The sequence below is a fragment of the Hippoglossus stenolepis genome, chromosome 23 (assembly GCF_022539355.2).
Source record: "Hippoglossus stenolepis isolate QCI-W04-F060 chromosome 23, HSTE1.2, whole genome shotgun sequence".
Classification (NCBI taxonomy): Eukaryota; Metazoa; Chordata; class Actinopteri; order Pleuronectiformes; family Pleuronectidae; genus Hippoglossus; species Hippoglossus stenolepis.
Genome location: NC_061505.1, coordinates 7,341,981 through 7,354,590, shown reverse-complemented (window position 1 = coordinate 7,354,590; position 12,610 = coordinate 7,341,981). Strand labels below are relative to the sequence as shown.

At 40.4% G+C, this 12,610-nt stretch overlaps 1 protein-coding gene across 1 annotated transcript in view; it reads left to right on the top strand.

Moving 5' to 3' along the window:
• The window catches only part of LOC118102796 (phospholipid-transporting ATPase ABCA1), a 164,233-nt gene that overhangs the window by 127,646 nt on the left and 23,977 nt on the right, over nucleotides 1–12,610 (top strand). The window contains exons 50-51 of the mRNA XM_035149312.2: nucleotides 4,234–4,477; nucleotides 9,323–12,047. Coding sequence (XP_035005203.1) covers nucleotides 4,234–4,477; nucleotides 9,323–9,427 — 349 coding nt within the window. The 3' untranslated portion in view covers nucleotides 9,428–12,047. The remainder of the gene's footprint in view (nucleotides 1–4,233; nucleotides 4,478–9,322; nucleotides 12,048–12,610) is intronic.

Here is a 12,610-nt window from a genome sequence, read left to right as displayed (position 1 = left end):
TCATGTCCATAGCTTTATCTTTACCATTATTCCTCTCCACATTTAGTTTTGACTCCTTGACCATAGACTGTATGTAAAGATGGACGATGTGTCTCCACTTCCTCCCACTATCCAGAAATGAAGCCAAAAATATCCCCGATACAAACGCTGCCACCTTGTGTCGATGATGCACATTGGTACCAGACCCTGCGTGGTCGCTATCCGTGGTATCGAGGTCCCACCAATTGACAGCAGCGTCCTGATTCAGCTGCTGCTCAATTTTTCTCAAAGAACTCTATAAACTCACCTCAACAGTAGTTGACTAAAGATAATTGATTTTTCCACATTCTGCCGAGACTTAAAGTCCTTTAATCATCGGTTTGTTCATAGGGTTATTTCTTTGGTTGAATTTGTAATTGTTGTCACATGGCTGTGGAAATTCAATTCTTGCTACGCCGAGCTTTCTGGCTCGGTTTGTGGAGCGACTGCGTGATGTCCGTCTCCAGGGCCTGTGGGAACACACCTGAGAGAAGAGACATGTTGACAAATGCAGAAGATCTGAGGCCGTGCGATTGGAAACATTTTGCAGAAGCCTGCTGGCAAAATATCAAGGCAGCAGCGGGAGCACGATTTCAGATGATGTCCTCCACGTTTCTCTGGTTGATAGGATCAAACTCTTTGATGCTACTTGAATTGATTCTAAGTGAACACAAGGCCAACACATATCCTGTTCCTAATGTGGAGGCTCCGAGTGCTTGTCGAATTTTCCAGAATGTTTGCAGATAAAAGTTCAGAAGCTTCTGACACAGGAGGGTGCATTAGCTTGTTGACGATAATAAAAAAGTTATGAATTACTAATGATTTTGGCACAGATAGTTAGTATTTCTCATTTTGAAAATACAAATGTGAAATGTGTTAATGAAACTGGAGATAGAGTTTCCCACATTGGAGTTCAGCCCCTTGAAACAGACTTTGGTTTTATTCTTAACAACTTGGCATGTCTCGAGGGTGATTTCTTATTACCAGAGACAAACTTCACCTCTGTGAATACCATGACAATTTAAGCATTAATATTAAATTGAAATATAAACTCATTGACTGAGACAAGAGCTATTTAGCTTTCTTACCTTCTTACGCATCCTGGCTACACTCATTAAACTGAAGTTCCAGCTTTTTTTAATCTGTGGCTAATTTGTTTTTGCGAATTTTACATACTAAACTCAAGCAATTCGTAAAAACGTATGTTGACATAACTGTTGAGAGTAATTCTCATTCTGTGCATTAACAGATAGGTAACCACTCCCCTATTTTAAAGTAAAGTATTTATTAGTCTCGTATTTATTGGCTGTGTATAGTCGGATTTTAACTTTATTTAAATAAATTTACATCCTATTTCTATTCTTTTCTATCGTGTCACTCTTTGAGGGCGTTTCTGTCTTACTGGGTGTAATTTGTTGTGAAGTATAAATCCAGGGTCATTTTTGAGACCCTGTTTTTATGATTTTCTTTTTTAACTTTTGGCCGACAAAGCCCCAGCCGCATCGAAAAGCCAAGGACTTCATGCGGATGTGCAGCAGGGCTGAGGTCAGTGTGAAGTACGATTAGGAACGGTTGAAGGGCCGTCCACCCGGTTGCTGCCTAATGAAGTGCTAACATCCTGACACTTGCTGTGAGGTGTTCTACATAATATGTCTCAGAGTTTCATGGTGGATGCTTTTGATCACCCGTGGTGTGCAGCCCCTGAGAAGATCAGAGTGCAGGCACAGCGCTCAGATCCCCCTATATAAGCTGGAGGCAGGTTGTGGAAGGATTGCGTGATAGCGGGTCTGTTGCATCATTATAGAAAAAGGAAATCATCCAGTCATTGCTGCAAATTGTCTTCATCCCTGTATATCATTATCTCCGCCAAGGAGGTTATAGGCACGTTTCTGTATTTGCATGTGTTGTGCCTTTTTGCAACACATCTGTCGTCTAATCCGCACATGTTTTTTTCCATTCGCATGCGTCTTCTTAATGTCGTGCGTTGAGCTCTGTCGCCAATTGTTGTTTAGTTGCAAGATAACATAAAAACAACTGAATGGATTTCATGAAATTTGGTGGAAGGGGTTTGTTAAATTTTGGTGAGTATCCAGATCAGGGATGGATCTAGGAATTGTTTTGTTTATATCAGTAAGTCATTTTCCAGGGAAATAACTTGGGGATCATGATGTAAAATTGGCATATTTAGGAGACTGATATCTAAGTGTGTGAAATTTTTTGAGATACTTTTATTTTCCCATACCACAGCTAATTTCAAATGTGTGCATATTTATATGTTGCTATTTGTGGTTTAAATATCTTGTTCACTGCAGTATAAGACCACAAAACTAATACCACCCACTTGTTTCCATTTCATCACCTCGGGCTTTTGTCAGAACCAGTTGTAGATCTTTTGACAGGAGAGGTTACAGGTCACGGTTGTATTGATGTAGCAGGTTATAGGTTTCAGATGTCAGCTGCTGTTCATGTACAATAGCCTGTATCCTACATCTTAAAATACTGCAAGAAAATTCTAGCAAGATTCAGACCCGCAAGTCGATTCACCATAATCTAATCCTAAAAGCAGCATTTAAAAGACACGTATGCGTTTTAAATGGAAATGAGTATTAAATAAGTAATTTCTTATACAATTTATGCACAGTTACACTATTTTTGCACTGTGGAACTCACAGATTTAACCAAAGAGACTGTGCTACCCATGGGGTCCAGTCATTGTGCGTCTCAGCACCAGCAGAGAGCTCCACTCTCCCTCTCACTCCCTCTGGGATCGCGCAGGCCTGCAGTTTATCCACCATATCGCTAATTGCCACTAAGGGGGCCCGTGACTCTCGTTGCATGTAGCTCGGCACTAGCCCACAATGGACATTTCCATGAGTAAATCCAACATTAGGGAATTAATTAGGTAGAAAACAATGGGTCATAAGAGTGCTAACGACAGAATAACAAGGCACAGAGTCTTATTCGGTGCTCACCAGACGTAGCATACAAATGGGAAGATGCAGAACGCTAATTAGCTTTAGAGCTTAGCTACGGCCCATTTTCATCAGTGACAACACTTTATGTGCAGGATATTGTTCGCGTTGTAAAGTTTTACCAGTGGAGCGCGTTGACATGTTTTCAAAACTATAGCTGTTCAATGATGCAGGGGTTCATATCTACTCTGCATTAATTATCATATTGAAATGATCTTTTATCTTGTTTTTCTTTCCACTTTTTTCATGTTAAAGCAGCAATATTTGATTTCTGTCACTTCAAGGCAGTGAAACTAGATGTAAACTCAACACTTACACATGATCACCTAATTATTATTGTCACTAGCAGTTGTTTCGGATGTTTCCCCCACAAACAAGTATATGCAGTATGAAAAAATGAAACCTGAATATCATTTAAAGTTTTCTTCCTTACCTAGCCCGATGCCTGGGTCAGGTGTCCTCACTCTGATCTACACGTCTGCATCACTGAGCAACTGTTCTGTTTGTATTTCTCAAGGCTTTTGCAAATTCATTATCATCCTTTTAAGTCTGTTTTGGTTTCCAATAGCCCCTGAGGGAAACATCTGGCTCTGGGTTTCTCAGACACCATTTATGCTGAAGACAGATGCCTGCTGCTGCCTGAAGCAATGTCGATGAGTGTTGAGCCTTAATGGTGACGTAAAACCAGTAAAATTAGAGGAAATATCCTTAAACTCTCCTTCGAGTGGCAGAGTCGAGTGATTAATTTCCATCAAATGATTGTTTCAAGTGACCCCTTTCACATTACATGTAATTTGAACCATTATTCCCAATAGAACATATTAATTTGTGCAGCTTGTCATAGGTGTCTCGTGAGTTATTGCTCTCTGTGGCAGCATCACCCCGACATGACGTTGTTTCTGTGTTTCTCATTGTTTTGACCCTGTAAAGACTCTAAACTGATAGCCTGTGTTTTTCTGCTTATTACTTGATTCAAATGGACACTTTCCTTTTCATTTGCTGGAAGGAAATTGTTTTTGAACCTACTTTTATGTGACCTCGCCACAGGTATAAAAAAGTTTACTTAGTTGTTATTGTTCTTCTGAAGCTGCTTTTGCTCTCAGCTGCTTGTGACTCACCTTTCCTCCAGCCCAGCACGCCATGTAATGACCACAAGGAGAGAAGTTATTACTGACCAGCAGTTATTTGCTTGCTTATCGCCCTGTCTTTGCACTGAATGCTTATCTGACCACGCTCGTTCCAGATTCGGAGATGGCTACACGGTGATCGTGCGGGTCGGGGGCTCTCCTCCGGCCTTGAAGCCCGTCGAGGACTTTGTCCTGCAGACCTTCTCGGGCAGCGTCCTGAAGGAGAAGCATCACAACACGCTGCAGTACCAGCTGCCGTACACACAGGGAGCACTGGCCACCATCTTCAGCCAGTTCACCATCCACCAGCAGCGGCTCGGTGTGGAGGACTACTCTGTGTCACAGACCACTCTAGATCAGGTAAGGCCCATGGAAACTATATTTATTGTTTATGTGTGTGTTTTTACTTACTTTTTTTTACCACCCCTGGAAATAATTTCTTTAGATTTTGGAAACCCTGACTAAGCAGAGGAGCTAATTATTGAATATTAAATATGACTTTGTTGATATTTCTCAGATCTTCATTGTCTCTGGATCAAATAGACACATGTTTAACATTGTCCATCTATTGTTACTCCTATATAAAGCCAGCAGTACATGTATTACTATCTATATACCTATCTTCACTATTAGATACAGTGGAAATGTATTTGCAAAACACTAACAAGGCGTTACCCACACAGAGTCCATGCTTTTGTAATAGATGCAGATGTATTTACGGTTGTGGTTTCCAATGAACAATTACACACAGTTCAAACAGTGTGAAAGATTTCTGCGTTGCCTTAGGTGTTGGTAATCTGAACTGGAAACCTTGTTATTTTATAGGTTTTTTGTCAAGGCAAGTGATGCAGTGATGATTCAGTTCGTATTCAAATTGAGTGTTATTCCCCTGAATCCAGAGGGGAGAGCTGTTTGTTCTTCCCTTGGACAAAAAGGAAGTGGAGCTGAGCATGGGAGTGGATTTGTTCAGTCGTTCAAATAAGAATTCTAGCTGGTTGCAGCTCCAACAGAAGCAGAGGATGTGCAGTTTGACTAAAGATTTCACCTCTGACACAAGCAGAATTTAGGTGGGGTATCCGGGGTCACGTTCCATTGTGCTACTGTAATTCTGTGGAGTAACGGCTCAGTTTAATACATCATTAGGCCATGAATCAATGCATTTAGCATTTTAAGTGCTCTCGGTTAATGCAAGTCTGCTCATTCCAGGATAAGATTTAAGGATTTATATCTGCCTACACATTGTCTTCTCCCATTTAGCCTGTCAGACTGACCAATGAGGACTACGCAGACTTTTGTGTAGCTATAGTTCAGCCACCAGCTCCCAGTATTGATCAAGACTGAGATTATATATATATATGTATGCACACACACAAAGTCCCCCCCCCAGAAAGAGCCCATATTTTATTCCTGCCCAAGTGCACCAGCCAGCCCCTGATTGTTAAGATATGGACTAGCTTCACCTTGTGTTTTTTTCGAAATGGCCCCAGGGATCTGATTCGATCAGGCACTCTGAGGAGAGTGTGAGTGTGTCTGGTCTTGCAATCCCGCCATTAGCTCAGCAGCAGATGACCAGGTGGGAGGTGAGGATGACCTCGGAGGGGTCCAGAAAGGTCACCGCTGCACTCCAGCATGTGGAGGGAAAAATAACCTCCTCTAGGATAAAAAAAAAAAAAAGAAATCCAGACAGAGACGTGAGTGACTGACCTGTCTGTGCATTGTGTTGCCGTGAGCAACTCAATGTTAATTCGAGATGAAGCCTTTTTTCAGCAAGATTTAAATAAATTGCACCCTTCAGGGGCAGAGGAATAGAGGAAATGTTAAATTCTGTATCCCAGTCTGGTTTAACATCAGATTTTCATACCATTACCTCTAACCTTGAGTAATTTCTTATCTCTATTTTGAGATCTTGCCCCACATTTTGAACTGGTCAATATTCACCAGATCAGAGGTAGTAAATATATCACACCTGGACCAGCGGGGTCACAGAGGGGACGACAGGAGAACCAGTTGAGACCTAGACAGTCACCTTTCAGCTGGTGATTTATAGAGAAGAGCCCTGACCTATAGTGTAACACCCGACTTGCACTACAATTAATATTGATCCACGCAGCCTGCAGCTCAGGCGTTATCGCTGATGGCTGAGACAGTGCACAACAGAACGGGGCGTATGAAAGGAAAATGTGACTCTCTGAACCGTCTTTTAAGAGCAGATTGTGTGGCAGGACTGTGGAGTGTTTGCTGCTTTGTGTGTTGACAATGGTCCACAGTGTCCCCTCTGCGCCGGTGAAACAGCTGATAGGTCCGTCACATCCACTTTAAAGCAATGTTGAGTTTAACTCAAATGTGGTTTAACTGGAATGTATTTTGCCAATTTCTTTCTCAGCTAAGGACTCTCTAAGGGTTAGAAAATATTCCCCACATAAATGTCCCTTGGAATAATTTGAAATAGCCTACTGTCTTACACTTCTGCGTAGTTATTTAAAAGAGCACAAGAGAAATGTCTTAGAAAAGATATTAGACATGTATTAAACATATATTTCCCCATATCAACACAGGATACATATGTCATGATCATTTTAAGACATGAAGCTGGAGATTTCACACACTTGAGAACCACTGCTTTACAGAATACCCCACTGTCTTCTCATTCTAGTAAAAGTCAGTTCCCGGCCCTGTTATGAATAAATTTGAAACCCAACTAGAATAGAACTGTAAAAGTCCCATGCACTGTGTTGCTTCCAACAGTTATACAGCGTTCAGGTCAAACAAAACAAAGTCTCAGTGCAGTTATCCTAGAGTGTGTAGGAGTTGGTTTTTTTTAGGATTTATTCAAGTCTATAAGTGTAAAAACATCCGTTATGAGAGATTTATAATGTTGTACAAGCCACAATGAATTATATTTCATGATGCAAATTTTAACCTATGTAAATGCATTGGACAGATTTAAAAAATCTGCAAAAATACTCTATTCTTGCTATTAAATAGGTGGATCTGCTAACATGTTGCCCATAATAACTTAAAATGGAGAAAATGTCATGTGTTGTAATTCTACCAAAAACATTTTTTGTGCAGCTTTAAACTGTATCTAAGAATAGTCAATACATTCCCAATAACTTGTGCCTAATGAAGTTCAGGGATATGAACTCATATTACTATGGACATAAGAATAGCTTTGGTTTTATACATTTTCCCTTTTTAAATCAATTTTAAATACACTTAGCTCTAAGTTTACTTTAAGAACCAGACCCTACAACACTTCTCAGAGTCAGTGGACCCTCATGGCAGTGTGTCAACATGTGAGCGCCATGTATCTGGGCCATTTCACATTGTGCTCGGACTCCAGTGATATAAAGGGGAAGTTAATTGGGTGATTCAGTGTCCTTCACCTCCTCTGTTCTGCCTCGACGGCCATCAAATAAACACCCAATGCACCCTCTGTAATGTAATTAATGCCTGTATCCATCTGTTATTAAGAAAATGTCACTCAGTAGCACTGGCGCATGACTCTGCGGCCATGAATGGATGGTTGGCTAAATACAGAAAGTATATTAAGAGGAAAATCACATCTCTAAGCTGGGGATGGATTCACCACGGTCGTCTCAGTCAAAAACGCTGTCAGCTGCATCATTAAAGCTCTTTCAGAAAGTCAGGAGCGAGCAGCGCTCGTACATTCTTTTACAGCCTTGACTATGAATACGAAATGCTGTGCATGCCTCGGCACATCAAGCCAATATCAGCCGGTGGCAGGGTCAGAGGCCGACAGAGATGGGCAGACGATGTATTTGTTGCTACTGTCATTCTCATCCTCTTCCTCATTCTCCCCTGATATGATGGCTTGACAACTCTGACCTTGATACACACTGCTGATGGTCTCACATCACACAAACACAAGCGGGCTCTGGCCTGAGGCGTGCTGCAGGTGTGGCTCGCCTCTTACTCATGAGGCAGTCTCCTGTTAGACTTCGTCCACAACAAACCAGCTGCCAGCACCAGGAGCATGCACCTGCCAGTTTCTTTGTCTGTAAGCTCTACATATGTGGGTGTCCCAGTCCCAAGAAAAGCATATGTGAGCAAAAAGCGTTATTTGTTTGAATGAAATCTTAGGAACTTCATCACCATGCCCACTCGCCCACTGTGCATTTCCTGTAATGAACAAGAGAGAACAAGAGATGTATCTTATCATACAAATCAGTGAGACAAATTATATTTATATTTTTTCAATCTATATAAGTAAATATAGCCGGATACATGAGCAATGAAAATGACTCCTGTCCCTATTTTTACTGACAAACACAGGAAATGAAAAGAAGATGCATCACATTAATTGAAAAACAACCCCTTTTGTTCAAGTTTGCAAACTCTAATAAGACTTTTTCTTCTCTGTAGTTAACATGACTTTATCGCACTTCAGATTATATTCATGGGCTAATTAAAACCAGAAGTTTCAAAGGCAGACGGGATTGATCTTTATTTCCCCGTCTTTATTTTCTGCAGCTTCTCATAAACAAAACCCTGAAAAGATTCTATTGTTCGTTTCTGTTCATTTGCGCGGCCCCGTGTATTTATTCTCTGTCCCGTTTAATTTTGAGACGGGTAGTTTTTCATGGAAACGCTCATAGAAATTTTTAAAATACAATCTTGTAATTCTCGTGTCCTTTTATAATCACACAGCCTCTCAAAAGCTTTTTAATGAAAAAGCAATGCTCTTATCATTTTTTACGATCCTCTTTGTCGCTTCTTTCTGCAGAGTAAAAAAATATCTCTGTATAGTTTCACCCCAGCTAATGCTAAGGGAACAAACAGAAGCCGGGACTCCAGCGATGTTTACAGCACAATGAAATACACACAGCTTTTTTATGAACGCCTTCGGATTGATTTCTGTTGACATTAAACGGGCATCACGGAGAGAAGAATGATTGTTTTATTCTCTTTCTCAGCTGGTCAAAGATGTCAAACTGGCGTTCACTGTGTGAGCCCAGACGCTTACTTGAGTCTTCACAGCCCGTGTTTAGCAACTCATTCACATGCACCTCATTGTGTGTGCGGCCAGTTTCGTTTGTTTTCGGAGCGGAGGCTGGAGGAGAGTTAAAAATGAGATGGGCAGAGTAAATATCTTCAGGCCCGTCAGTGCCGCGTGCGCTTTAACTGTTCGTCTTTTTTTTTTTTTAACTTTAAGTATTTTTCTCCTTGTCGTTATTATTCCAGGTGTTTGTGAATTTCGCGAGGCACCAGCACATCGAGGAGGAGGCTCAGGGCTACGACAACCCGGTGGACACCTCAGATGAGAAGCCCGTCGCAGAGAAGGTGTAACGCCCATTAGGAACACAGATCTACTATAGTGGGCCCGCAATATACACAAAATCTAAATTTAATGGTTCTGATGTTCCAGCCGTGAGTGATGTACGATATTTAACCCTTATTACTGCAAAGTGCATCGGCAGGACCTTCAAAAATTGTTTTGAACCCACCACATCAATTCCTAACACTGATCAATAAAAAAATCTGTCAGTCAATCGCCCGTAAAACCTGCAAATACCCGCTAATGTTAAGTTATAAGTGTTTGTGGGGTCTGCATGGCAACTTATGTCAACGTACATTTAACCAAATAATCATCTTTAAAGCAGCAAATCCAAAAGTTCTGAAATACAAATGTCTTGACCTGCAGCACTGATTGTATTGTCTCCACCCAGTGTGGACGCCACGTAATGAACCGATCTGGAGTCAGATCACGCACACGTGATGCAATGTTGATTTTACAGACGTTCCATTTCGTTGAAAGTTTACTGTTGATCTTGATACATACCTCAAGAGAGTGCACGGGCCAAACCATCCCTGAAAGCATCATGGATTGCACAACAACCAGGAAACCTCAGTGCCGACTTTCAAATTGAATTGCAACCTTTTTACATTTTAAAATTGTGCTTGTTCCGTACATTTACTTTAGATTTTTAACGATGATATTATGAGCTGTAAAATTCAACCCTTATGACTTATTATTGATGACACTGAATTAATGAGGTCAGATATTTGACGCACTCCAAAAAACTTCATCACTTTAGATTTTTACATTTAATGACACAAACAAATAAACTCAACAAATGAATAGTACAAATCTTTGGTCAACACAGATTCCAAAAGACATTAAACCACCGTGAGTTTCACTCTCTCAAATGTTGTGCCTCTGAATTTCTCTTTAGCACTAAGGATTTTTTTGTCATAAGGCATTCTGGGTATTGGCACTGGCGTATTGATCCGTGACCACCAGAGATCAGTGGCAGAACTCTGCTGATGAAGTGAATATGTTTTTGCCACAGTGAGCCTTCCAAACACCCGGTGGTAATACTGAAAACCTGATTGGAAACGGGTGATGACTCTGCATAGCAATGGGCCTCATCTGCAAAGTTCAAATGTCTTGGCTACGATGCCTTATGCAAGGATATGGAGCATTTTTACGGGATTGACCCTTTGCAAAGTCCAGCCTCCTTAGTGACTATTACTCCTGCTGTCAAGCCTCCTTGTTGCAGGCTGGGGACAACGAAAACGGCGACAGAGTTTCCTTTTCAAACTAACAGTAATTTCTGGAACGCTGAATCTTTGTGGTAAACAAGAGTAGACATTCATTATGCCTGGATAACAACCACTGTGGGCTATTTTCTCAACTAATATCAGCTGTGTTTTTGTGCCTCCAGTTAACTTATCTTGAAATAGAATCCCTGCACAAGGGTCTTAAATGTAAATGGCAGATTTCCCAGGACAGAACTCTGCATCCCCACAGTTGATGATCCACTTTTGCACATCTGATCAACCAAATAAAGGAGCAGCATCGTTCTTGTGTTGCAGTTTGGAGCTAGTTGGACCTTTTGTTCTAATTTATGTTCGCATGGGTAAACAAGAGGTTATGGTAAAGAACCTGGAACCCCAAACTGGTTCCAGTTAATGCCATGGCCTCAGAAGTAACTCTAGATTAACACTGTAGTTGACATATTGGCTTTGTAGCTGGATATGTTGACGTTCCTACTCCATCGAGTCACGGCTGCTAAGCTGCGATTGGATAATTATTGCTCAGCGGAGGGGCTTAGTGGAAGCTCAGTTATGACTAGGAAACAACCTTTTACAACAATTCTTAAAATTATAAAATACAAATATTTTTAAACTCTTATATTGCTGCAATTTATATAATTTTTAACAAGATAATAATTACAATGTTTGCAATATGTACATATATTGTATTAATATGTATGTATGAACACAATCTATAACTGTAAAAGAGTTATTTATTGCTATATGTTTACTGACGTCATTGAAAGTTTAAGTGTCTTAATGGTATAAAATCAGGGATGTCACATAAACAGAAATTTGGTGATTGCTCCCTATTGAAATTCCACATATATATATACAAACATATATACATCTGGTATATATGTTATTGTCGATACCATCAAAATTTGGGCATTGATTTTTGTCCTGAAGTACCGTTTCCATGACGCCTCTATTTAAAACCATAAAGCTTTTAATTTTGAAGCTTACAGCACTTCCCTGTAATTTGCTGCTCACAGGCGCTTTATGGTTTACTTTCAGCCTGTGACATAATTTGTATGCTGTGCCTACATAACCATCATGTAATGCAAGGAATAAAGAATAATGGAACCACTTTGTACTGAATATAATATTCTTGTCAAGACAAATGATTAAACATTTGCACAAATTGTAATATGACTCAGAATTTAATATTTGTACATTTCTGTGTTTGGCCATTGAAGGTCTCTCTCGCTCATCAGTGTACATACTGTGTTATTGTCTCATCCTATTTTCACTCACTCTGTCTTTCTCTGAGTCCAGTTTTCAGTTGCAGGTTCACGTGGAGTCTCCCACACGTCCATCCAATAGCTCCGACCATGGGGGATATTGAATTCACACTGCAGTACAATGGGTAAGTTCACTTTTGCAGAGTGGCCTCCTTCTCATATTTTAGCTGCCAGATAACGGGAACTTCTTTTCTTGTCATTTGGACACTTTAAACGCGTGGGCTTTTTACCCTGTGCATTTCTGCAAATTTAAACGCAGTGTGGCTCAGGTTAAATCAAGTTGTTTTCTTATTTTAATTTCAAAATCATAAAATATGTATCTATATTGTTTTGGTGAAGACTGTTAAATAATTCATTAAAATGACTTATTCTTATGTGATTTCCAAATCGCTTCCAATTCCATTTTCGAGCAATTTCCCCCCCCAAAAACTGAAAAGACAATCAAACGTAAACAGATTCCAGTGTCTGCTCTACGTCTCAGTCTAAATTATAGAGTGAGGATTGCATATGGATAGTTTAGTTTTTTTTCTCTCAGCTGCAAATGTGTTTGTTGTTTTTGCTTGTGAGTGGCAGTCACATCAATGGAGGAATCGCTGCGGTCCTATATGTTTCATGTTGTTTGAACAAAAGATGCAATATGAAGAAGTCACCTTGACTCCAGGAAGGTGTGATGGACATTACTCTCTGT